The sequence below is a fragment of the Odocoileus virginianus genome, chromosome 11 (genome assembly GCF_023699985.2).
Source record: "Odocoileus virginianus isolate 20LAN1187 ecotype Illinois chromosome 11, Ovbor_1.2, whole genome shotgun sequence".
Taxonomy (NCBI): Eukaryota; Metazoa; Chordata; class Mammalia; order Artiodactyla; family Cervidae; genus Odocoileus; species Odocoileus virginianus.
In genome coordinates, this window is record NC_069684.1 from 824709 (window position 1) to 850663 (window position 25955).

Consider the following 25955-nt stretch of genomic DNA (forward strand, 5'->3'; position numbering starts at 1 on the left):
GGGAGCCTGAGGGCTGGGGCCGCGGGTGGACCTCGGGTGCCGCCGGTGGCGGCCAGCAGCCCTGCACGCACCTGAAAGGCCACCCACGTCCATCTTCTTCAGGTTCTTTGCCTCCAGGATGCAGACGGTGAGCTTCCCGGCCGTGGGCACGTAGCGCAATGAGGTGCAAATGTCGCCCAGCTTCTCCGGCTGCCAGGAGAGCGGGGTCCGGGTCATCTCAGCAGCCGCCAGCACGGCTGACCCCTTGGGGCCTCGGCCAGGGGCACCCCAGTCCTGCCTGCAGCGGGCGGACCCTGGAGCTGTGGGCACCATGCCGGTGGGGCCCCGGAGGCTCTGAATGGACGTGGGGTCTGTGGGGTCCTCCCGGGGCTGAGCGGAGGGAGTGTGGGCCCTCCCCTGTTCTGATCACAGCCGTCCTGCCTGCAGTGTGCGCGGTGGTTTTCAGAGCCCCTGGTACCTCTCATCTGGTGTTAGTGCCACAGGGCAGGGGCCTCGTGACCAGAGAGGACGGTTGTCTCCACCACTGCCACGGCGCGAAGCCGAAGCGTCTCAGAGGAGGCCTCGGGGGCCAAGGCCGGCCACCTCCCCCGCACCCAGGGGCTGGGTGACAGTCAGCTGGTGCTCAGAGGGCAGTGTCTAAACGGAGGCTTTGTGCACAGTGGGCGCTCATCTCAGTGAGTGTGTGAGCAAGTGTGCTGCAGCCACTCCCAGGAAGACAAGCCCCTGCTGAGAGCCCGCTCAGACAGCGCGGGCCTTCCCTGCGGGCACACGAGGCCCCAGGTGGGCACAGAGCCTGGGGGAAACAGGAGCACCTGTGGTCCTGCCGGGCGGCTGACCTGCGGGGCCCTGCCCTGCCTCCCCCACGCCCGCCTCACCTCCTCCTTCTCCCCGCCCTGCAGGTCCCGCCACTCCTCGATGGGCTGCCCCAGGTCCACTGTGTTCATGGGCACCTTCACCTCACCGATGATGTCGTGCTTGGAGAAGCGGTCAAAGTCGTAGATGGCCATCACCAGGGTCTTGCCACCCAGCTCCTGGTATGGCACCTGCAAGGCACAGTTGGGATGAAGGTGTCAGGGCAGCTCCGGGGCGTCCGGAGGCTGTGGACACGGCAGAGACTGGGGCTCTGGTCCCCGCCAAGCTGTTCTGGGCCTGGGTCATGGCCCTGGACACGGTCCGCCACGCCTCCCTGCCTGTCACCTTGAAGGTGAAGGTCTCATTGAAGGCGGGGTTCAGCGTCTTCCGATGGACTTTGGTCTCATATTTCTTCTTCTTGTCTGGAAGGAGGAAGACCTTGACATAAGGGTCTGAGGTGCCGCCCATGTCCAGGGCGGGCAGTTCCGCGGCTTGCAGGACACCCACGGTGAGCTGTGAAGACAGTGGGTGCCCGTCAGCCCCCCAGGCCCCAGGGAGCCATGCACACTGGGAGGCAGTGAGCTGCCTGAGGCCGGCACCGCGCCCGGGCCTTCCCTGGAGCTGGGCCCGTGCCCCCGCCCCCACCTGGTTGGCCTGGAAGTCGTAGTCCAGGGAGAACTGCAGCTTGCCCAGGTGCTCAGGCTCCTTCTCCTCCTCGCCCTCGCCCTCGCCCTCCGTCAGGCCTGTCTCCGCATCATCATCATCCTGGGGGGCTGAGAGAGCAGGGGGCATCAGGGACAGATGCGGGGGCCCCAGTCCTCCCTGGGCAGGACGCCACCCTGGGAAACACGTACCAGGCATGCGGGCCGGGCGTCCAGGCCGGGCGCGTCCACAGGGAGAAGAGAGAAGGTGGTGAGAAACTCCGCAGCACAGACCAGCCCACGTGGAGCCGGGGGCTGCCCTGTACATGGGCCCCCACACACACGCTGAGGCCTCCCGGGTCCCCCCCACACACACCCTGAGGCCTCCGGGCTCAGCCCTCCTGCCATCCTCCACGCTGACTCCTTCAGCAAGGTGAGGTGCCCAAGAGGAGACACGGGGACACCTCCGAGCTCTTTCTGGGCTGGGCCCCCCGGGAGACGGGCAGAGGAGCCCAGTTCTCCGGGCCCCGGCCGGCCCACTGGCCCTGCAGGCGGGAACGCCAGGTCCCCGTCCCCCTGTGGGCTCGGCCTGGACCAGCCCTGCCGGCAGCGCAGCCTGGCCCCCTACCTGGCCGCCCCGCATGTCCTTCATGTTCATGGCGTTCTTGGCACCCTTGCCCTTCTCCTTCTTGTTCTTCTTCTTCTTGCAGCAGCACTTCTTGCAGATGCAGAAGCAGCAGGTGAGCAGCAGGAGGCCCGTGACCACGGCGATGGCGATCAGCGCCCAGGGGGGCACTGCCATGGGGAGGTGGGCTCAGCGGTGCCCGCCGGGCAGCCCGCACCCCACAGTCAAAGCCCAGACAGGCTCTGCCCATCTCCCCCCGGCCCCGTCACCCCCCTCACGGGCACCCAGCCGGGCTCTGCTGAGACGTGACTGGCTCACACGCAGGATGGGACGGCCCTTGTCAGACCTGATGGGGGTGGGGCAGTGCTGAGAGGGCCGAGCTCCTTGGTGACCTCGGGGGGCGTGGGGCTGGCCCTCGGCCGCTCCCCCCAAATCTGGACCTTAGGTGTCCTCACCATCTTCACCAGGAATCCATGAAGCAGTTAGTGTAAGTCAGCCAGTTGTGTCCAAATCTTTGTGACCCCGTGGACTATACAGTCCATGGAATTCTCCAGGCCAAACTACTGGAGTGGGTAGCCACTCCCTTCTCCAGGGTATTTTCCCAACCCAGGGATCGAAGCCAGGTCTCCCTCACTGGGGCAGATTCTTTGCCAGCTGAGCCACCAGGAAAGCCCAAGAATACTGGAGTGGTCGCCTTTCCCTTCTCCAGGGGGTCTCCCCCACCCAGGAACTGAACCAGGGTCTCCTGCATCGCAGGCGGATTCTTGACCTACTGAGCTATCAGGGAAGCCTTAGTGGGGAGGGGTTATTTTATAACAGAACCATTTCAAAGTGTAGCTGGAAGACTTCATCTTTAGGTTTCACTTCTTCTTCTACGTTGTTAAGAACATTCTGCCCAGGGAGGTGAGGGCTGATAAACTCCCTTGCTCCCTTCATTAGTGACAGACCACTCTGCCGCCCCCACCACCCCCAGTCCTGAAGGCGATCGCCAAATGATCCAGCCTAGAGCCCAAATGTTAGGAGAGCCCACAGCCATCTCACCCCCATGGCCCGCCCAGCACAGGGACACTCACGAGGGAGCTTGACGATCTCGTTGAAGAACCTCTCCTTGAGCATGGCAAACACGTCTTCCTTGCCCTCGCCCACACCCCCGCTCTCTGTGGAGTTGTCCACCGGGCCGGTGGGCATGGCGGTGGTGGCGGGAGCCACCATGGGCTCCTGGTTCCTCTTGAAGATGTTCCTCATGGTGGCAGAAGGAACAGCTGCGGGTGAAGGAGGCAGGGTGAGCATCCCAGAGGCCCGAGCGCAGATGGCTCTGCCCACAGGCTGCGGAAGGCTCTTCCAGAAGCTGAGACTGCGGACAAAGGCCGCATGTGACAGACCCACAGCAAACATCCTTCTGATGGTGAAGAACCGCAGCCTCACCTCTAAGATCAGGACCAAGACAATGGTGTCCACTCTCGCCACTGTTATTCAACATAGTATTGGAAGTCCTAGCTACGGCAGTTAGAGAAGAACAAGAAATAAAAGGAATCCAAATTGGAAAGGAAGAAGTAAAACTGTCACTGTTCACAGATGACATGATACTATACATAGAAAATCCTAACAGTGCTACCAGAAAACCACTAAAGCTAACGTTGCACAAAATTAATATACAGAAATCCCTTGGTTCCTATACATTAACAACAAAAGAACAGAAAGACAAGTGAAGGGGAAAATTCCATTTACCATCGCATCAAAAAGAATAAAATACCTAAGAGTAAACCTACCTAAGGGGGCAAAAGACCTGCACTCAGAAAACTATAAAACACTGATGAAAGAAACGACAGACAGATGGACGGAGAGACACGTCGTGCTCTCAGAAGAATCAATATCGTCAAGATGACTCTACTGCCCAAAGTAATCTACAGACTAAGTTCAGTGCAATCCCTATCAAATTACCAATAGCACTTTTCACAGAATTAGAACAAAAAAATTTATAATTTTGGAACTTACGGAAACACAAAAGACCCCAAACTGCCAAAGCAATCTTGAGAAAGAAGAATGTAGCTGGAGGAATCGGGCTCCTTGAATTCAGACTAAACTACAAAGCTACAGTCATCAAAACAGTATGGTACTGGCACGAAAAACAGAAATCTAGATCAGTGGAACAGGGCAGAAACTCCAGAGATGAACCCACTCACCTATGGGCACCTTATCTTTGACAAAGGAGGCCAGCCAGAATATACAATGGTGCAAAGACAGCCTCTTCAATAAGTGGTGCTAGGAAAACGGGACACCTACATGTATAAGAATGAAACTAGAACACTTCCTAACACCATAACACAAAGTCAACTCAAGATGGATTAAAGACCTAAATGTAAGACCAGACAGCTGTAAAGCTCTTCAAGGAAAACATACACATAAGTTTGACATAAATTGCAGCAAGATCTTTTTTGACCCATTTTCTAGAGTAGTAAGAATAAAAATAAATGAGACCTAATTAAAACTTTTGCACAGCAAAGGAAACCATAAGCAAAAAGACAACCCACAAAATGGAAGAAAATATTTGCAAAGACTGACAAAGGATTAATCTCCAAAATATACAAATGGCTCATGTAACTCACCATAAATAAATTTAAAAGGGGGCAGAAGACCTAAACAGACATTTCTTCAAAGAAGACATACAGATGGCTGAAAAGCACATGAAAAAATGTTCACCATCAATAATTGTTAGAGAAATACAAATCTAAACTCCAGTGGGGTATCACCTCACACCAGTCAGAATGGCCAGCATCAAAAGGTCTACAAACTGAATCCTGGAAAGAAGGGAACCCTCCTACACTGTTGGTGGGAATGCAAACTGTTACATCCACTATGGAGAACAGTATGGAGGTTCCTTAAAATATTAAAAACAGAACTACCATATGACCCTGAAACCCCACTCCTGGGCATATTCCTGGAGAAAGCCATAATTTGGAAAGACACATGCGCCCCAGCGTTCACTGCAGCACTGTTCACAACGGCCAAGATGTGGAAGCAACGTAAATGTCCATCAACTGCAGTGGATAAAGAGGACATGGTGCGTGCACACGGTGGAGTATTACTCAGCCCTGAAAAGGACAAACTGATGACCCTGCAGTGAAGTCAGTGGACCCGGAGAGGATCATACTGAGTGAAGTAAGTCAGACAAAGACGAATATATCACTCGTGTGGAATGTAAAAGAAATGGGACAAATGAACTTACTTACAAATGTAGTTACAGATGTAGAAAATAAACATGGTTAACAAGGGGGGAAGGGATGGGAGGGATAAACTGGGAGATTGGGACTGGCAGATACACTCTGCCGTGTGTAAAATGGGCGTCTAAGGACCTACTGTGTGGCACACAGACCTACTCGGCACTGTGTAGGGGCTTATCTGGGAATGAATCTAAAAAAGCGTGGCTCTCTGTGTATTATAATAGATGTGATACACCTGAAACATGATACTGTAAATCAACTACAATAAAAAAAAATTTTTAAGCTTTTCTTTACTTAATCCCTCTAAGTTCAAGGCTTCCTCCAGCAGTGGCACCACTGGGGCGGCAGCACCCTCGACTGGCATGCGCCCCCAGGGCTGTGCAGAACCCCCGCAGTCACACCCCCATTTCACAGAGGCAGAAGCAGCCTGCGCACCCCCTCCCTTGCCCAGAGCACACAGGCCACGCGGCTTTCCTGAATCTCATTCCACCCGAGCACACTGCCCAGGCGAGGAGCCAGCTCACAGTGAGAACCGAGGCGCCCGGCACCCCGCCCTCCAGACCGCCCTTGGCTCCATGCCACAGGCCCCCGTCCACACCCACCCAGGGTGGGTTTCAGCCTCTGGTCCAGGAAGGCGGCACCCACGTCCATCCCCGGAGCCGCCCCCTCCCTGGGCTGCGTCGGGGTCTCACCAACCCTGCCCCCTCCCCAAAACAGCACGTTAACTTCCTGTTCCAATGAGTCACTCAGTTTTGTGTGGCTCTTCATGACCCCGTGGACTGCAGCCCACCAGGCTCCTCTGTCCATGGGGTTCTCCAGGCAGGAGTCCTGGACTGGGCTGCCACGCCCGCCTCCGGGGGTCTTCCCGACCCAGGGGTCAAACTTGTGTCTCTTCTGCCTTGGCAGGCAGCTTCTTTACCAGGAGCACCACCTGGGAGTGTGGTATTCTGCATTTTTCACGTAAAATTTTGTCCCAAGTATTTTTGTTCATCATGACCTTTTTCCTTTTCTTCCTTACACAGCTCCATGGTAACGCGTACCCCATCTGTGTAGTCATCCCCTGTTTGAGCTTGGGTGGTTTTCAAGTTCTTGCTGCTAAAGTGGTCTTGTGGTGGTCTTCATTCAAGGTAATGTTCTTAGGAGTTTTTCAACTCTGCTCCCCTCCCCTCCCCACCGAGCTGTTTCTGCCCCCCTGAGGTCAGGTGGGGCGGACATGACAGCCCCCTGCCCGGCCACAGCAGGCACCCAGGGGCGCACCCCTGGGGATCCAGGCCATCAGACGAACGGCAGAGGAACTTTACAATTCCCCCAGCACCCAGGGTTCTGCTGAGGGTTTAAGAGCCCGTGTCCTCGGCAGAGGCAGCGCGGCCACCCTTCGGCAGGGCCGCACCCCGCCCACTCCCCAGCTCCTTCCCATGCTGGTCCGACAGCCCCGACTGACCCGGAAACGCGCCCTGAAGAGCAGGTGGAGCCCCCCAGCCCTCCCCCGCGGCCGCAGCAGCCCCTGCCCTGGCCCCTCACCGCCACCCTGACTTTAGAGGCTTGGCTGAAGGCGGTTCATACGCACGCGATCCACTCACTCAACGCTTCCATCTGGTGGTTTAGTATATTCAGAGGGTCGTGCGGCCATCACCACGACCCAGTTAGAACGTTTCCACCAAAACGGAGCCCCACCTCCTCCCGGCCGCTCCCCACTCCCTCCTCCTCCCAGCACGGGCACCGTGGCCTGTGTGCAGACTCCCCTGTTCACACGTCTCGCACAGACGAAGTCACACCATAGGGGGCCTGGCATCCTGCTCCCCCCAAGCACAGTGTCCGCAAGGGCGCCGCCTGGAGCCGCCGCCAGCACCTCTAGCACCTCATGCCTCTCTGTGGCCGAGGAATATTCCTCCACACTGCTCACACACTTATCCATCTGTGGACATCAGTCACTTCCACTCTGGTTTCCTGGAGGATGCTGCAGTGACCATCTCTGTGCTTGCACCTCTCTGGGATAAATGCCTGTGAGTGGAGCTGCTGGGTCATACGGTGACTACATTTGACATTTTAAAGAACTACCAAACTTCCCCGAGCCACTGAGGGATCAGCATAGAAGTTCCCTAGCAAACTAAAAACCGAGTCAACACATGGCCCCGCAGTCCCACTCCTGGGGATATATTCAGACAAAACCTTAATTCAAAGAAGATGCGTGCACGTCTGTGTCCACAGCAATGCTATGCACGACAGCCAAGACATGGAGGCCACCTAAACGCCCCTGACGGAGGAATGGGGGCGGAAGACGCGGTGCACACCCACAGGGGGGTGGTACTCGGCCACAGCGAAGAAGGAACTGACGCCACTTGCAGCCGTGTGGGTGGCCCTAGAGATCATCACAGTGGGTGAGGCAGGAAGACAGCCATCGCCAATGTGATATCACATATCACTCGTGAAATCTGAAGTGTGACGCAAGCGAACCGATTTACAAAACGGAAACAGACTCACAGCACACAGAACAGACTTGCGGCTGTGGGAGGAGAGGAGGGCAGGACGGGACGCTGGGGTAGCAGGTGCCGACCGTTCTGTACACAGCGGGCAGACCAGGCCCCCGCACGGAGCGGGAACCACACTCAGCATGCTGGGACGAATAATAACGGAAAAAGATGCTTTACAAAAGAGTATATGCGTGTGTGGTGGGGGGGGGAGGTCTATATGTGGTGTGTGTGTGATGTGTGTGTGGTGTGTGTGTGTGTGTCTGTGATGTGATGTGTGTGTGTGTGTGATGTGTGTGTGTCTGTGATGTGCGTGTGGTCTATATGTGTGATGTGTGTGTGTGTGTGTCTGTGATGTGTGTGTATGATGTATATGTGTGTGAGACAGTGTGGGTGTGCTGTGATTTGTGGTGTGGTGTGTGTGGTATTAGAGACACCAAGGGAATATTTCGTGCAAAGATGGGCACAATAAAGGACAGAAATGGTAAGGACCTAAAAGAAGCAGAAGATATAAAGAAGAGGTGGCAAGAATACACAGAAGAACTGTACAAAAAAGATCTTCACAACCCAGATAATCACAATGGTGTGATCACTCATCTAGAGCCAGACATCCTGGAATGTGAAGTCAAGTGGGCCTTAGAAAGCATCACTACGAACAAAGCTAGTGGAGGTGATGGAATTCCAGTTGAGCTATTTCAAATCCTAAAAGATGATGCTGTGAAAGTGTTGCATGCAATATGCCAGCAAATTTGGAAAATTCAGCCACAGGACTGGAAAAGGTCCATTTTCATTCCAATCCCAAAGAAAGGCAATGCCAAAGAATGCTCAAACTACCATACAATTGCACTCATCTCACTCGCTAGTTAAGTAATGCTCAAAATTCTCCAAGCCAGGCTTCATCAATATGTGAACCGTGAACTTCCAGATGTTCAAGCTGGTTTTAGAAAAGGCAGAGGAACCAGAGATCAAATTGCCAACATCCGCTGGATCATCAAAAAAGCAACAGAATTCCAGAAAAACATCTATTTCTGCTTTATTGACTACGTCAAAGACTGACTGTGTGGATCACAATAAACTGTGGAAAATTCTGAAAGAGATGGGAATACCAGACCACCTGACCTGCCTCTTGAGAAACCTATATGTACATCAGAAAGCAACAGTTAGAACTGGACATGGAACAACAGACTGGTTCCAAATAGGAAAAGGAGCACGTCAAGGCTGTATATTGTCACCCTGCTTATTTAACTTTTATGCAGAGTACATCATGCAAAATGCCAGGCTGGATGAAGCTAGAAAATGCCAAGCTGGAATCAAGATTGCTGGGAGAAATATCAATAACTTCAGATATGCAGATGACACCACTTTTATGGCAGAAAATGAAGAGGAAATAAACAGCCTCTTGATGAAAGTGAGAGGAGAGTGAAAAAGTTGGCTTAAAACTCAACATTTAGAAAACTAAGTTCATGGCATCTGGTCCCATCACTTCATGGCAAACAGATGGGGAAACAATGGAAACAGTGACAGACTTTCTTTTCTTGGGCTCCAAAATCATTATAGATGGTGACTGCAGCCATGAAATTAGAAGACGCTTGCTCCCTGGAAGAAAAGCTATGACCAACCTAGACAGCATATTAAAAAGCAGAGACTCCACTTTGCCAACAAAAGTCTGTATATTAAAAGCTATGGTTTTTCCAATAGTCATGGAAATGAGATGAGTATGGATGTGAGAGTTGGACTATAAAGAAAGCTGAGCGCCGAAGAATTGATGCTTTTGAAGTGTGGTGTTGGAGAAGACTCTTGAGAGTTCCTTGGACTGCAAGGAGATCAAACTAGTCAATTCTAAAAGAAGTCAACCCTGAATATTCATTAGAAGGACTGATGCTGAAGCTCTAATACATTGGCCACCTGATGTGAAGAACTGACTCATTGGAAAAAGACCCTGATGCTGGGGAAAGATTGAAGGCAGGAGGAAAAGGGGACAACAGAGGATAAGATAGTTTGATAGCATCACCAACCTGATAGACATGAGTTTAAGCAAGCTCCAGGAGTTGGTGATGGACAGGGAGGCCTGGCGTGCTGCAGTTACAGGGTCACAAAGCGTCAGACATGACTGAGCGACTGAACAATAACAGAGCATTCCATCCAAAAGCAGAGATACGCATTCTTCTCAAGTGCACATGGAACGTTCTCCAGGACTGACCACACGCTGAGCCAAAAGGTGAGCCTTGGTAAATTTAAGAAAATTGAAATCATAGGAAGCATTTTTTCCGATCATGACATTATGAGATTAGAAATAAACCACAAGAAAAAATACTAAACCAAACAAGTGGAAGCTAAACAATGTGCTACTCAACAACCAATGGATCACTGAAGAAATTAAAGAGGCAATTAAAAAAATACCTACAGACAAAATGAAAACAATGATCCAAATGCTATGGGATGCAGCAAAAGCAGTTCTGAGAGTGAAGTTTACAACAATACAACATTACCTCAGGAAACAAGAAAACTTTCAAATGAACAACGTAACTTTACACCTGAAACAACCAAAGAAATAAAAAAACCAAAAGTTAGTAGAAGGAAATAAATCATAAAGATAAAAGCAGAAATAAATGCAACAGAGACAAAACAAGGGCAAAGATCAATGAAACTAAAAGCTCATTCTTTGAAAAGATAAACAAAACTGATAAACTTTTAGCTAGATTCATCAAAAAAAGGAAGAGGACTCCAATCAATAGAATTATAAATGAAAAAGGAGAAGTTACAACCTATACCACACAACCATAAAGGATCATAAGAGACTACTACAAGCAACTGTGTGCCAACCTGGAGGAAATGGACAAGTTCTTACAAAGGTACTGCCTCCCAAGACTGAGTCAGGAAGAAAAAGAAAATATGAACAGACCAATCACAAGCACTGAAATTGTAACTGTGATTTAAAAAACTTCCAAGAAACAAAAGTCCAGGGTGTGATGGCACCACAGGCGAATTCTATCAAACATTTAGAGAAGGACTAACACCCGTCTGGAACTGTCCCAAAACACTGCAGAAGAAAGAGAACTCCCAGACTTATTCTATGAGGCCACAATCACCCTGATGCCAAAACCAAAGATATCACAAGAAAGAAAATTACAGGCCAGTATCACTGATGACTACAGAAGAAAAATCCTTAACAAAATACTACCAAGCGGAGTCCAACAACACATTAAAAGGACCACACACCACGATCAAGTGGAATTTATCCTGGGGATGCAAGGATTCTTCAGTGTCTGCAAACCAATCTGTGTGATACCACACATTAACAAATTTGAGAATAAAAACCAGGTGATCACCTCAATAGATGCAAAAAAAGCTTTAGGCAAAATTCAGCACCCATTTATGATAAATACTCTCCGAAAAGTTGGAGAGGAAACCCAGCTCAACATAATCAAGGCCATATGTGACAGACCCACAGCTGACATTATACTCAAAAGTAAAAAGCTAAAAGCATTTCCTCCAAGATCAGGAACATGACAAGGATGACTACTCTCACCACTTTCATTCAACACAGTTTGGGAAGTCCTAGCTAAGGCAATCAGAAAAAGAAAAAGAAATAAAAGGAATCCAAACTGGAAAAAAAGTTATACTGTCACCGTTTGCAGATGACATGATACTATACGTAGAAAATCCTAAAAACTCTACCAGAAAACTACTACGGCTCATCAGTGAATTTGGTAAAGTTGCTGGTTACAAAACTAATACACAGCAATATATTTTATTTTTATACACTAACAATGAAAGATCAGAAACAGAAGGAAACAATTCCATTTACCATCACATCCAAAAGAACAAAATACCTATGAATAAACTTACCTAAGGAGACTAGGTACAATCTTTCAGACTGTACTCTGAAAACTGTAAGATGCCGATGAAAGAAGGTGAAGAAGACAAAAAGAGATAGACAGACATACCATATTTGTGGACTGGTACAATCAATATTGTCAAAAAGACCATTACCCAAGGATATCTATAGATTCCGTGCAATCTCTATCAAATTACCAATGGCATTTTTCACAGAACTAGAACAAAAAAATCTTAAAATTTGTATGGAAATATAAAAGACCTCTGAACAGCTGAAGCAATCTTGAGAAAGAACAAAATAGAATCAGGCTCCCTGACTTCAGACTATACTACAAAGCTGCAGTCATCAAACAGTATGGTACTGGCACAAAAGAGAAATACAGATCAACAGGACAGGATTGAAAGCCTCTCAGAGATAAACCCACTCACCTATGGACAATTAATCAACAAAGGAGGCCAGTCTACACAATGTTGGAAAGAGTCTCTTCAATAAATGGTGCTGGGAAACTTGGACAGCTGCATGTAAAAAAATGAAGTTAGATCATTCTTCAATAGCATACACAAAAATAAGGTCAACATGGATTAAAGACAAAAACGTGAGACCAGACACTATAAAACTCCTGGGGAAAACACAGGTAGAACACTCTTTGACATAAATCACAGCAATATCTTTTTCTGACAAAAAAGTGGTCTGACAAAACGTGGTCCACTGGAGAAGGGAATGGCAAAGCACTTCAGTGTTCTTGCCTTGAGAACCCCATGAGCAGATGAAAGGGCAAAAAGATAGGACACTGAAAGAGGAACTCCCCAGGTCGCTAGGTGCCCAATATACTACTGGAGATCAGTGGAGAAATAACTCCAGAAAGAATGAAGGGATGGAGCCAAAGCAAAACCAACACCCAGTTGTGGGTGTGACTGGTGATGGAAGTAAAGTCCGATGCTATAAAAAATGGTGCTGCCTAGGAACCTGGAATGTTAGGTCCATGAATCAAGGCAAATTGGAAGTGGTCAAACAGGAGATGGCAAGAGTGAATGTCGACATTTCAGGAATCAGTGAACTAAAATGGACTGGAATGGGTGGATTTAACTCAGATGACCATTATATCTACTACTGTGGGCAGGAATCCCTTAGAAGAAATGGAGTAGCCAATCACAGTCAACAAAAGAGTCTGAAATGCAGCACTTGGATGCAATCTCAAAAATGACAGAATGATCTCTATTCATTTCCAAGGCAAACCATTCAATATCACAGTATCCAAGTCTATGCCCTCCCTAACCACTAATGCCAAAGAACCTTAAGTGGATCAGTTCTATGAAGACCTACAAGACCTTCAAGAACTAACACCAAAAAAAAAAAAAGATGTCCTTTTCATCATAGGGGCCTGGAATGCAAAAGGAGGAAGTCAAGAGATAGCTGGAGTAACAGGCAAGTTTGGCTTTGGAGTACAGAATGAAGCAGGGCAGAGGCTAACAAAGACTTGCCAAGAGAACGCCCTGGGCACAGCCACACCCTCCCCAACAACACAAGAGGCAAGTCTACCCCACAGTCAGCAAAAACAAGACTGGGAGCTGACTGTGGCTCAGATCATGAACCCCTCATCACAAAATTCAGACTTAAACTGAAGAAAGTGGGGAAAACTACTAGGCCATTCAGGTATGACTTAAATCAAATCTCTTACAATTATACAGTGGAAGTGACAAATAGATTCAAGGGATTAGATCTGATAGACAGAGTGCCTGAAGAACCATGGAGAGAGGTTCATGACATTGTACAGGAGGTGGTGATCAAAACCATCCCCAAGAAGAAGAACTACAAAAAGGCAAAATGGTTGTCTGAGGAGACCTTACAAATAGCTGAGAAAAGAAGAGAAGCAAAAAGCAAAGGAGAAAAGGAAAGATATACCCATTTGAATACAGACTTCCAAGGAATAGCAAGGAGAGATAAAGCTTTCCTCAGTGATCAATGCAAAGAAATAGAGGAAAACAATAGAGTGGGAAAGACTAGACATTTCTTCAAGAAAATTAGAGATACCAAGGGAACATTTCATGCAAAGATGGCACAATAAACAGAAACAGTATGGACCTAACAGAAGCAGAAGATATTAAAAAGAAGTGGCAAGAATACACAGAAGAACTGTACAAAAAAGAGCTTAATGACCCATATAACCATGATGCTGTGATCACTCACCAAGAAGCCAGACATCCTGGAGTGTGAAGTCAAGTGGGCCTTAGGAAGCATCACTACAAACAAAGCTAGTAGAGGTGATAGAATTCCAGCTGATCTATTTTCAAATCCTAAATGATGATGTTGTTAAAGTGCTGCACTCAATATGCTGGCAAATTTGGAAATCTCAGCAGTGGCCACAGAACTAGAAAAGATCAGTTTTTATTCCAATCCCAAAGAAAGGCAGTGCCAAAGAATGTTCAAACTACTATATAATTGCACTCATTTCACATGCTAGTAAAGTAATGCTCAAAATTCTCCAAGTTAGGGTTCAATAGTATGTGAACTGAGAACTTCCAGATGTTCAAGCTGGACTTAGAACAGGCAGAGTACCAGAGATCAAATTGCTAACATCCCTTGGGTCATGGACAAGCAACGGAATTCCAGAAAAACATCTACCTCTGCTTCATTGACTACACGTAAACCTTCAACTGTATGAATCACAACAAATTGTGGAAAATTCTTCAAGAGATGGGAATACCAGACCACCTTACCTGCTTCCTGAGAAACCTGTATGCAGGTCAAGAAGCAACAGTTAGAACTGGACATGGAACAACAGACTGGTTCTAAACCAGGAAAGGAGTACATCAAGGCTGTATATTGTCACCCTGCTTATTTAACTTATATGCAGAATACATCATGCAAAATGCCAGGCTGGATGAATCACAAACTGGAACCAAGACTGCCAGCAGAAATATTAACAACCTCAGATATGCAGATGACACCACCCTAATGGCAGAAAGCCAAGAGGAGCTAAAGAGCCTCTTGGTGAAGGTGAAAGAAGAGAGTGAAAAGCTGGCTTAAAACTCAACATTCAGAAAACTAAGATTATGGCATCCAGACCCAACACTTCACGGCAAATAGATGAGGGGAAAAATGGATACAGTGACAGACTTTATTTTCTTGGGCTTCAAAATCACTGCAGATGATGACTGCAGCCATGAAATTTAAAGACACTTGCTCCTTGGAAGAAAAGATATGACCAACCTAGACAGCATATTAAAAAGCAGAGACATTACTTTATTGACAAAGGTCTGTTTAGTCAAAGCTATGGTTTTTCCAGTAGTCACGTATGGAAGGTGAGAGTTGGACCTTAAAGAAGGCAGAGTGCCAAAGAATTGATGCTTTTGATCTGTGGTGGTGGAGAAGACTCTTGAGAGTCCCTTGGAGTGCAAGGAGATCCAACCAGTCCATCCTAAAGGAAATCAACCCTGAATATTCACTGGAAGGACTGATGCTCATGCTGAAGTTCCAATACTTTGGCCACCTGATGTAAAGAGCTGACTCACTGGAAGAGACCCTGATGCTGGGATAGACTGAAGGCAGGAGGAGAAGGGGACGACAGAGCGTGAGATGGTTGGATGGCATCACTGACTCGATGGGCATGAGTTTCAGCAGACTCAGGGAGATACAGGACAGTGGAGCCTGGCGTGCGGCAGCGTAGGGGTCCGCAGAGTCAGACACGACTGAACAACAAATAGCTTTTTAAACCTGTCTCCCAAAATAATGGAAATAAAAACAAATGAGGGCGCACTCTCCGGCCCCCTTCTGAATCTGTGCCAGAAGCTTCCTCTGTCCCTTTTTCACTTTAACAAAACTCTGCTTCACAGGAGCTCGTGAGTGATCAAGCCTGGTCCCTGGTCCCGAAGCTAACTCTTCTTTGGAGATCACGAACCCAACACTGTTCGCTGCAAGCTATCACCTTGGGGGCTGGTCCGGGGTCTTCAGGGCGAGGAGAGAACACTCAGAGCCCCCGCCTCTCGGCGTCCTCAGTGCACGCGCCCTGCTTCACTGGCTCTTCCGGGTGCTTCTGTGAACAGACGGCACGCGCTGCACGAAGCAAGTGATGAGCCCTGCCCTGCGGTCTCGTGGTGCCTCGTAATGGTGGAAGGCAGCCCCGAAAAGCGGAGCCTTGTCGGGGGTTTATACCCACCTGCCAAGGCCAAGAGACACCCAACGTCCCTGCGAGGGGGCAGCCAGAGACGGGCGAAGTGTGTGGGCTGAACCCTCCTTTCTCGGTCACCTTTCCTGGTCTCTCTGACCATTTCACTCGATGATGCAAATCAAAGCAAGATCCTATTGACCCGCCTCCTAGAGGCATGGAAATAAAAACAAAAGAAATTGAGTGGGACCTGATTAAACTTAAAAGCTTTTGCACAGCAAAGGAAACTATAAGCAAGGTGAAAAGACAACCCTCAGAATGGGAAATAATAATAGCAAATGAAAAAACTGACAAAGGATTAATTTCTATTAATTAATATCAATTAATATTACTATTAATTAATAGACATTTCTCCAAAGATGACACACAGATGGCCCAGAAGTACATGAAAACATGTTCAACATCACTAGTTATTAGAGAAATGGAAATCTAAACCACAATGAGATATCACCTCATTTCCATATAGTCATCATCAAACAATCCACAAACAATAATGCTGGAGCCAGTATAAGGAGAGGGGACCCACTTACACTGTTGGAGAGACTGTGAATTGGCACAACCGCCTGGAGAACAGTATGAAGGGTCCTTAAAAGACTGAATATAGAGCTACCACAGGACCCAACCCCACTCCTGAGCTTACATCAGAGAAACCGCGGTCCAAAGGGACGCACACTCCCCATGTTCACAGCAGCCAGGACGCGGAAGCCACCTCGACGTCCACTGACAGGGATGGATAAACAAGATGTGGAGCGTGCACACAACTCAGCCACTACGAGACGTAAAACAGCGCCATCTGCAGCAAAGTGCACGGACCGAGGGAGTGTCAGACCCAGAGGCCAGACAGAGCCGGAGAGGTGCCGCACGACACCCCTCACACGCGGGAGCTGTTCGCCAAACGGAAACAGAAACAGACTCCGGGGATGAACTCACGGTTTCCGGGGGAAAGAGGGGAGAGGGAGATTAGGGAGTGTGGGCTGGACAGGTACACACTGCCATGTTTAAAATGGATGACCAGTACAGCCCAGGAACTCGCTCAATGTCACGGGGCGGCCTGGATGGGAGGGGAGGGTGGGGGAGAATGCACACATGGAGGTGTATGGCGGAGTCCCCTTGCCGTGCATCTGAAACTGTCACAACGTTGTTAATTGGCTATACTCCAAAATAAAATAAAGAGCTAAAAAAAACAGCCAGTATGAAAGTCTCGTCATCCAGGTTCTTATGAAAGATCGAAGACTTCGTTCCCGGAGGTCGCTGGGGGAGAGTGCCGCTGGGAGGGGGCAGGGCCTGCGGGTGGCTCCCGGGCCTGAGGACCCGCAGCCGGCGGGTCTGCACACTCTCCCCTCCACTTCCCACGCCCCCAGCCCAGCCCGCCCCGTGACAACCGTCTCCTGGAGGAGACACCTCCACTCAGCCTGACGCCCACACGGCAGCCGGGCTGGCCCAGCTGAAGCCCCGGCACGGCCGTCCATGCTCGGAACCACGGCCTGGCCGGCCTGGGCCCAGCGGCTCCTCGCAAGCCCTCCCCATGGCTTCTGCCTCCACTGCCAGTCCCGCCATGGCGGCCACAAGCCGCCGGCAAGCTCCGACCCCCGGCCTGGACACGCGAGCTCAGGCGCTCAGTCGTGTCTGACTCTTCGTGCCCTAGGGGCTGTAGCCCCAAGGCGCCTCTGCCCACGGGACGCTCCGGGCAAGGATCCGGGGGTGGGTGGCCGCGCCCTCCTCCGGGGGCTCTCCGACCCAGGTCTCTTACATCCGCACTGACAGGCGGGTTCTTACCACTAGCACCACCTGGGGAGCCCCCCTGAAATCTCCATAGCTTCTTGGCCCCCAGGCTCACGGCCCACCAAGGCCCGTCGTGCCAGCGACCACCCAGGGCCCTGCACCCCGTTTCTCTGTCTCATTGCGAGACTCATCCGCCCGGAACAGACTCCAGCAGCCCCCAGTTCACGTGTGACCCCAACACGCACCGGGGAGGCGGCCCTTGCTGACCCCTCCTCCACAGGACCCAGGCGCCTCAGGGGGGCCCTGACCCACTGCCCACCTTCAGGCCGCCGGGTTCTGAGAAATTATCAGGCGGCTGACCCCAGCCGCGCCCAGCAAGCAGTCTGCAAGGGGCTTCCCAGCCCAGCGCTCACCGCTCGTGCCCCTCACAGCCCCCTCTCCACACTGGGGTCCCCTGCCGCCTCCTCGCTCCTCCTGGAAGGGAACCCTGGAACAGCAGCCCACCCAGGCCAGCCAGGACCCGCTCTCTGTCTCACTCTCGCCCCAGCCCCCCGCCCTGCCCACAACGCTGTGCAGAGAGGCCACCGAGCCCCGAGGACACGTGTGCCCGTCAGGCGGACGCCCCGCGATGGCCCCCTGCACGCCGTGCCCTGGTTTCGGCCGTGACACTGACTCCTTTGCTTCCCTCAAGCCCCTCCTCTCCCAGGCCTCAGTGACCCGCTGACAGGGACAGTCAAGAGGCAAAGCAGTGACTAAGCAGCTAATTCCACCAGGGAGCTGTAAGTGGGAGCAGATGAGAGACCTCTGTAAGTTAGTGATCGCTCGAGAGAGCAGGCTTCACCGTAAAACCAAGCTGGCTTGATCAGCAACAAAACCATGCGACAGGAGCACAAGACGCGCCCCAAACAGTAAAACCCCCACCCTGCCCAGTGAGCTTGGAGTTCACGATCTCTAGGACATGCTAAAAGATGATGCTATGAAAGTGCTGCACTCAACATGCCAGCAAATTTGGAAAACTCAGCAGTGGCCACAGGGCTGGAAAAGGTCAGCTTTCATTCCAACCCCAAAGAAAGTCAATGCCAAAGAATGTTCAAACTACCTCACAATTGCACTCATCTCACACGCTAGTAAAGTAATGCTCAAAATTCTCCAAGCCAGGCTTCAACAGTACGTGAACCATGAACTTCCAGATGTTCAAGCTGGATTTAGAAAACGCAGAGGAACTAGAGATCAAATTTGCCAACATCCGCTGGATCATTGAAAAAGCAAGAGAGTTCCAGAAAAACATCTACTTCTGCCTTACTGACTATGCCAAAGCCTTTGAAACTGTGTGGATCACAATAAACTGTGGAAAATTCTTAAAGAAATTGGAATACCAGACCACCTGACCTGCCTCCTGAGAAATCTGTATACAGGTCAAAAAGCAACAGTTATAACTGGACATGGAACAACAGACTGGTTACAAATACTGAAAGGAGTATGTCAAGGCTGTATATTGTCACTCTGCTTATTTAACTTATATGCAGAGTACATCATGAGAAATGCTGGGCTGGATGAAGCACAAGCTGGAATCAAGACTGTCAGGAGAAATATCAATAATCTCAGATATGCAGATAGACACCACACTTACAGCAGAAAGCGAAGAAGAACTAAAAAGCCTCTTGATGAAAGTGAAAGAGGAGAATGAAAAAGTTGGTTTAAAACTCAACATTCAGCAAACAAAGATCATAGCATCCAGTCCCATCACTTCATGGCAAAGAGATGGAGAAACAATGGAAAGAGTGACAGACTTTATTTTGGGGGCTCCAAAATCACTGCAGATGGTGACTGCAGCCACAAAATTAAAAGATGCTTGCTCCTTGGAAGAAAAACTATGATCTACCTAGATAGCATATTAAAAAGCAGAGACATTACTTTGCCAACAAAGGTCCGTCTAGTCAAAGCTATGGTTTTTCCAGTAGTCATGTATGGATGTGAGAGTTAAACTGTAAAGAAAGCTGAGCGCTGAAGAACTGATGCTTTTGAACTGTGGTGTTGGAGAAGACTCTTGAGAGTCCCTTGGACTGCAAGGAGATCCAACCAGTCCATCCTAAAGGAAATCAACCCTGAATATTCATTGGAAGGACTGATGCTGAAACTCCAATATTTTGGCCACCTGATGCAAAGAGTTGACTGATTGGAAAAGACCCTGATGCTGGGAAAGATTGAAGGCGGGAGGAGAAGGGGACGACAGAGGATGAGATGGCTGGATGGCATCACTGACTCAGTGGACATGAGTTTGAGTCAACTCTGGGAGTTGGTGATAGACAGGGAGGCCTGGCACGCTGCAGTCCATGGGGTCACAAAGAGTCGGACATGACCGAACCACTGAACTGAACTGAAGACGTGCTCTCTGCTCACATGACGCAATTTAGGGGACGTTCCTGGTGGCCTGCGGGTTAAGAATCCACCATTCAGCACAGGGGACGCGGGTTCAGTCTCTGGGCGGGGAACGAAGATCCCGCAGGCAACTAAGGCCACAGGCTGAGCCCAAGTGCTCTGGAGCTGGGGCTCCGCGATGAGAGAAGAGGCACACAGAACCGGAAGCCCTGCAAGCTGCAGCCAGAGTGGCGTCCAGGAGACGCAGCAACGAGCCACCCGCCACAGCGAAGACCCGGCTCGCGGCACTGAGACGGAAAGAGGGTCTCACCCTGCCGGCCCGGCTTCACCACGAGGGGCAAGATCTGGAGGAGGAGCTGGCACTGGAGGCTGGACGGCTCCTCCAGGAAGAGGAGGGAGGTGGCCTTCACCCCTCCCCACTTCTCCTCTGATTGTAAAAGTGGCCCCCTAAGTTCTTGGGGGCACGGCACCCTCATACCCGTCTGCTTGTCAGCCTCACAAGCGTCCTATTCTAATAAACCACTTCTCGTCTCTTCCCGGGCTGAGACAGGAAGGCCCCGAGTCCTCAGAGCTCCCAAAATGCCATCCGCGTTCCGCCACGACCCCCACCCGGCCCTGCTGCACACCGGCCCCCAACGCAACCTTCTAGAATGTGAACCTGGCCGTGCCGCCTTCAGACGCGGCCCATCCCAGGGAGCGGGGCTGCCCCGACGCGGCCTTCAGGCCCCCGGCCTGGCCTCCCCTCAGCCCCAAGCAGGGCCCGCGGTCACCGGGGCAGGGCCGTGCTCCGCCCTTCTTGGCGGCCTTCATACTGCGGCAGGGGCGGGCAGCGGCCCCCCAAGCCTGAGACACTCCCTCTCTGGTCCTCGGGGGAAGACCCCCGCGACCCCACCCGGAGGGGTCACCCCACCTGGCACACGACGGGCACGTACGGGACGAGGGGAGAACAGACGGGCACACAGCCCTCGGTCACTGGCCCCCGCGCTGGGCCCAGGGGCTCCCACCCCACGATGGGGGCAAAGGGCCTATGGAGCCCGTCCGGACAGGGGCGGGGGGTGCCTGGAGGGCAGCGGGCCGGGTCACCCAATAGCCCAACCCAGGGAGGGAGGTCTGCTCTGCGTGCGGCCTCCTGGGCCTGGAGCTGACGCCGGGATGGATGCCGCTGGCCCTACTGAGCTCAGGAGGCCGCCCTCATCCCGCCGGGCAGCAGGAAGACGAGCTTGGACCTCGCCTGGGGGGAGCGTTCCTAGAATCACCAGCCATTTCTGCAGCAAAAACCAAGGCTTCACGCCCCCATCCCAACAGGCCTAACAGGTCGGGCTTCAACCCCACTTACCCCATAGAAGCTAAGGAAGCAAAGATGCAAAGGTCCAACACCAGTTTGGGGAAGGGCCCAGAGAGGTGAAGGAATCTGCCCAAGGGCACACAGCCCATGGCCCGGAGCACAGCAGGGGAGGGGAAGCTCGTCCCCCGCTTCCCCGGGCTCTGGCCGCGGTCCTGGGTGGCGGGCCGCAGTGTTCAGAAGATGGATTTCCCGAGCCAGACGTGGGAAGAAGGAAATAGCGCCTTGGGCAGCCAAGCCCGCGGGGAGCGGGCACACGGGCACGGGGCCGGGCAGGGCTGGGGAAGAGATGGCCAGCAGCCAGAGTCCCTCACCCCAAGGTGGTAGTCAAGGCTGGCTCACAGAACGAAGCCCTGGGATGGGAGGCTCAGGCCCACGGCGGGTGCTGGAAGGAAAACGAGTCCTGAGGCTCTGCCGGCTGGCCTGTCCCCGCCGTCCTCCTGGGGGAAGGGAGTACCCCCACTCCGGCTGAGGAGGCTCTGCCCAGATAGCAGCGGTCTCTGACCCCCAGGCTGGGAGAGGCTGGGCCTCGACCTGCCCGCACCCTCACACCTGCAGGAATGAGCCCCAGCCGTTGTTCCGTCTCTCCAGGGCGGCCACTCGGCTCCGTGACCGGCCCTCAGACCCTGCATCTCCACCAGGAGCTGGTCCCACAAAGGGCCCCAGTCCCCCACAGAACCTCCCCCAAGGGTCCCCGAGCATTGCAACGAGACCTCTGAGGGCCCTGGATCTGGAGGAGAGGAAGCTGCCCGGCGACGCCCCCCCCAACTCCCACGAGGGGCCCGCCTGCCCAGCCTGCAGCTCCTTCGCCAGAAGACACAGCAGGTCCTCCTGCAGCTTCCGTGCACTCCCAGGGGAGGCTCCTTCCAGAACAGAACCTGACCCCATGAGGGAGACAAGAGGTTCCACCCCCAACCCTGCCGGGGGCACAGGTACCCACGCCCCCCAGGCCCCCCAGCCAATGAGACACGACCAGGCCTGTGCGGTCACCACAGGCCCAGACTTGACTCACGCGGGACAACAGGGAGTGGACTTCAACGGCACTGTGTCTGCAGAAACCACAGGAATGCCATGAAACAGGCTGACCAGCAAGGTGCCCAGTGGCCAAGATCAATTGCTGTCGTTCACTCGCTCAGTAGTGTCCGACTCGCTGCGACCCTGTGGACTGAAGCACGCCAGGCTTCCCTGTCCTTCACTATCTCCCAGAGTTTGCTCAAGTTCATGATCAAAGAAAAGCAATACCTAAGGATAAATTTGTCTTTATTTTTTTTGGACCCATGCTCTGGTCCGACATTTGGTCCTGGGAGGTAGAAGCTGAAGTTTAAAACAGCTAATTTTCTAGTGCATTCTAAAAATGGCCATCTCTGTGAGTTCCTCGAGTGCCTGCCTGGGTCAGCCGTGGACACCTGTGCCTGGAGCCAGGCCGCCACCCGCGTGGAGAAGCAGAGCCTGCCCAGCCCTGGCCCCGGGGAGCTGCCCACCCCAGGGCCCCAGCCTTGGGAAGTCCTGCCCAGCATCCCGCCTCCATCTTTCCTGCTGCACCCACACACCACTGCCTTCCCCCTGGGACCAGGCTGACATCAGCAAATCCCAGGCCTCTGGGAAGTGAGGGTGGTCAGAGGAGAGCGCTCCCACGAGGCCCTGCACACCTGTGGGGTCCTGCTCCCTGGAGCGAGACTCTGAGTGCGGGGTTCACAGGTCAGAGAAGAGCACTCTGGGCACCAGGAGCCCAGGGAACCCTGCAGACCACCGCCCAGAGCCTGTGTCTGAGAAGCCACACGAGCACGCGCGAAAAGGGAGCACGCCCCCGCCGGCCCGGCCAGGCTGCCTCCAGCTGCGCCGTGGGCCCCCCCAGGAGGCAGGCCGGGGGACACCATCAGGCCCCCGCGGGACGCAGCCTGACCCCACCCAGCTCCACGTCGTCTCCCAGGCCCACAGGCGCCCTGCGGAGCCAAGTGTCTGAGGGAGCAGGTGGGGAAGGAGGACCCCGAAGGTGACTACGTGGGGCCCCTGGACGCTGGGGGACCACAGGTTGCCGGGGGCAAGTGGAGGAAGGGAAGCGGGGCAGGGCTGGGCCCGGCGAGGCTCCCCCAGTATCGGGGGCCCAGGCGCAGGCAGGAGGGGCGGCCCGCACCCGAGCAGTGACGACCCAGGACGTAAGCCCGCCCTGCACGCGGGACCCCCCCCGCCACCCTTCCCCCAGATACACGATGTCACACTCACCCGAAAACCACTACAGACAGACGCGTCCTCTTGCCGACTCAAGGTCAGAGGTTCTGACACACAAGCTCGGGAGCTATGGCCTTGGGAGACGGCGCAGGAGCTGGGTGGGGCCAGGCTGCGTCCCGCGGGGGCCTGACGGGTGACCCCCGGCCTGCCTCCTGGGGGAGCCCACGGCGCGGCTGGAGGCAGCCTGCTGGGCAGGCGGGGGGCGTGCTCCCTTCACACACGCGCTTGTGCGGCTTCTCAGACACAGTGTGAGAGCAAATGAGCCAAAAGCAAATGCTTTTTAATGTGAAGGCATGAGTGCGTGTGGAGTGTGTGATGCGTCCGAGCGGTGCGTGGTGAGTGTGAGGTGTGTGGCGTGTGTGTGTGCGGTGTGTACGAGGTGTGTGTGGGTTGTTTGTGAGATTGTGCAGCATGTGCGGTTGTGTGTCTATGGGGGGATGTGTAGTTGTGTGTGTGATATATGTAAAGGCATGTGAGGTGTGTGTGTGTGTGTGTGTGGCATGTTTGCTGTCTGGCATGTGTGTGTTGAACGTCTGTGGCGTGTGTGGGGTGTGTGTGTAAGGTGTGTTAGAGGGGTCTATGGTGTGCGGGTATTGTGACCCGCGAGGTGTGGTATGAATTTGGTCCCTGGTATGTGTGTGCTGCCCCTTCCTGGATCACAGCCTTGGTGTGGAGAAGGGGTCTGCAGAGCAACCCGGAAGGTTCGGTCCATGAATCAAGGTAGACTGGACGTGGTCAACCAGGAGAGGGAAGAGTGAACACAGACATTCTAGGAAGCAGCGAACTAAGATGGATGGGAATGGGTGGATTTAACTCAGATGACCATTACACCTACTACTGTGGGCGGGAGTCCCTTAGAAGAAATGGAGTAGCCATCACGGTCAACAAGAGTCCAAAATGCGGTACTTGGATGCAGTCTCAAAAACAACAGAATGATCTCTGTTCATTTCCAAGGCAAACCATTCAATATCACAGTAATCCAAGTCTACGCCCTGACCAGTAATGCTGAAGAAGCTGAAGTTGAATGGTTCTATGAAGGATCTTACGAGAACTTCTAGAACTAACACCCCCAAAAAAATGTCCTTTTCATTATAGGGGACTGGAATCAAAAATAGGAAGTCAAGAGATACCTGGAGTAACAGAGAAGTTTGGCCTTGGAGTGCAAGATGAAGCAGAGCAAAGGCTAACAGAATTCTGCTAAGAGAATGCACTAGTCATATTAAACACATAAGGGACATATTAAACACAACATAAGGGACAACTTTACATATGGACATCAGCAAACAGTCAAAACTAAAATCATATTCTTTGTAGTCGAAGGTGGAGAAGCTCTACAAAGTCAGCAAAAACAAGATGGGGAGCTGACTGTGGCTCAGATAACCAGTTCCTCATAGCAAAATTCAGGCTTAAACTAAAGAAAGTGGAGAAAACCACGAGGCCAATCAGGTATGACTTAAATCAAATCCCCCATGAATATACAGGGGAGGTGACAAATAAATTCGAGGGATTAGATCTAGTTAACAGAGTGCCTGAAGAACTATGGACAGAGGCCCATAACACTCTACAGGAGGCAACAAACAAAGCCATCCCAGAGAAAAGGCAATGAAAGAAGGCAAAGTGGCTGTCTGAAGAGGCTTTACAAGTAGGGGAGGGGAGAAAGGGAAAGGTACACCCGCCAAAACAGAGTTCCAGAGAACAGCAGGAGAGACAAGGAGACCTTCCTCAATGAACGATGCAAAAAAAATAGAGGGAAACAACAGAAAGGGTAAGACTAGAGACCTCTTCAAGAAAACTGGAAATATCAAGGGAACAATCCATCCAAAGATGGGCACAATAAAGGACAGAAACAGTGAAGACCTAGTGGAAGCAGAAGAGATCAAGAAGAGATGAAAAGACTACAAACAAGAAATGCACAAAAATGATCTCAGTGACCCAGATAACCACAATGGCGGAGTCTCTCACCCAGGGCCAGACACTGGAGTGTGAAGTCAAGTGGACCTTCGGGAGCGCTGGGGCCAATACAGCTAGTGGAGGTGAGGTGATGAAATTCCAGCAGAGCTATTTAAAATCCTAAAAGACGATGCTATTAAAACACTGCACTCAAAACATCAGCAAATTTGGAAAACCCAGCAGTGGCCACTGGACTGGAAAAATATCAATCTTCATTGCAATTCCCAAGCAGGGCAGTACAAAAGAATGCTCAAACCACCAGACAACTGCACTCATCTCGTATGCTAGTAAGGTTGTGCTTAAAATCCTCCAAGTCAGGCTTTAGCATTATGTGAACCAAGAACTTCCAGATGTGTAAGTTGAGTTTTAGAAACTCAGGAGGAACCAGAGATCAAACTGCCAACATTCGCTGGACACAGAGAAAGCAAGGAAATTCCAGAAAACATCTACCTCTGTTTCATCGACTGCACTAAAGCCTTTGACTGTGTGGATCACAACGAACTGTGGAAAAGTCTTAAAGAGA

At 51.8% G+C, this 25955-nt stretch overlaps 1 protein-coding gene and 1 long non-coding RNA gene across 2 annotated transcripts in view; one reads left to right on the forward strand and one right to left on the reverse strand.

Annotated features, from left to right (window-relative positions):
- SYT2 (synaptotagmin 2) overlaps positions 1–25955 on the reverse strand; it is a 42009-nt gene that overhangs the window by 4175 nt on the left and 11879 nt on the right. The window contains exons 2-7 of the mRNA XM_020882023.2: positions 3192–3380; positions 2122–2288; positions 1498–1617; positions 1198–1365; positions 876–1043; positions 72–189 (exon numbers count right to left, since the gene is read on the reverse strand). Coding sequence (XP_020737682.2) covers positions 72–189; positions 876–1043; positions 1198–1365; positions 1498–1617; positions 2122–2288; positions 3192–3380 — 930 coding nt within the window. The remainder of the gene's footprint in view (positions 1–71; positions 190–875; positions 1044–1197; positions 1366–1497; positions 1618–2121; positions 2289–3191; positions 3381–25955) is intronic.
- Positions 180–5632, forward strand: LOC139037399 (uncharacterized). Its single transcript, XR_011490172.1, has 2 exons — positions 180–780; positions 900–5632. It is a non-coding gene; the product is annotated as an uncharacterized lncRNA (long non-coding RNA).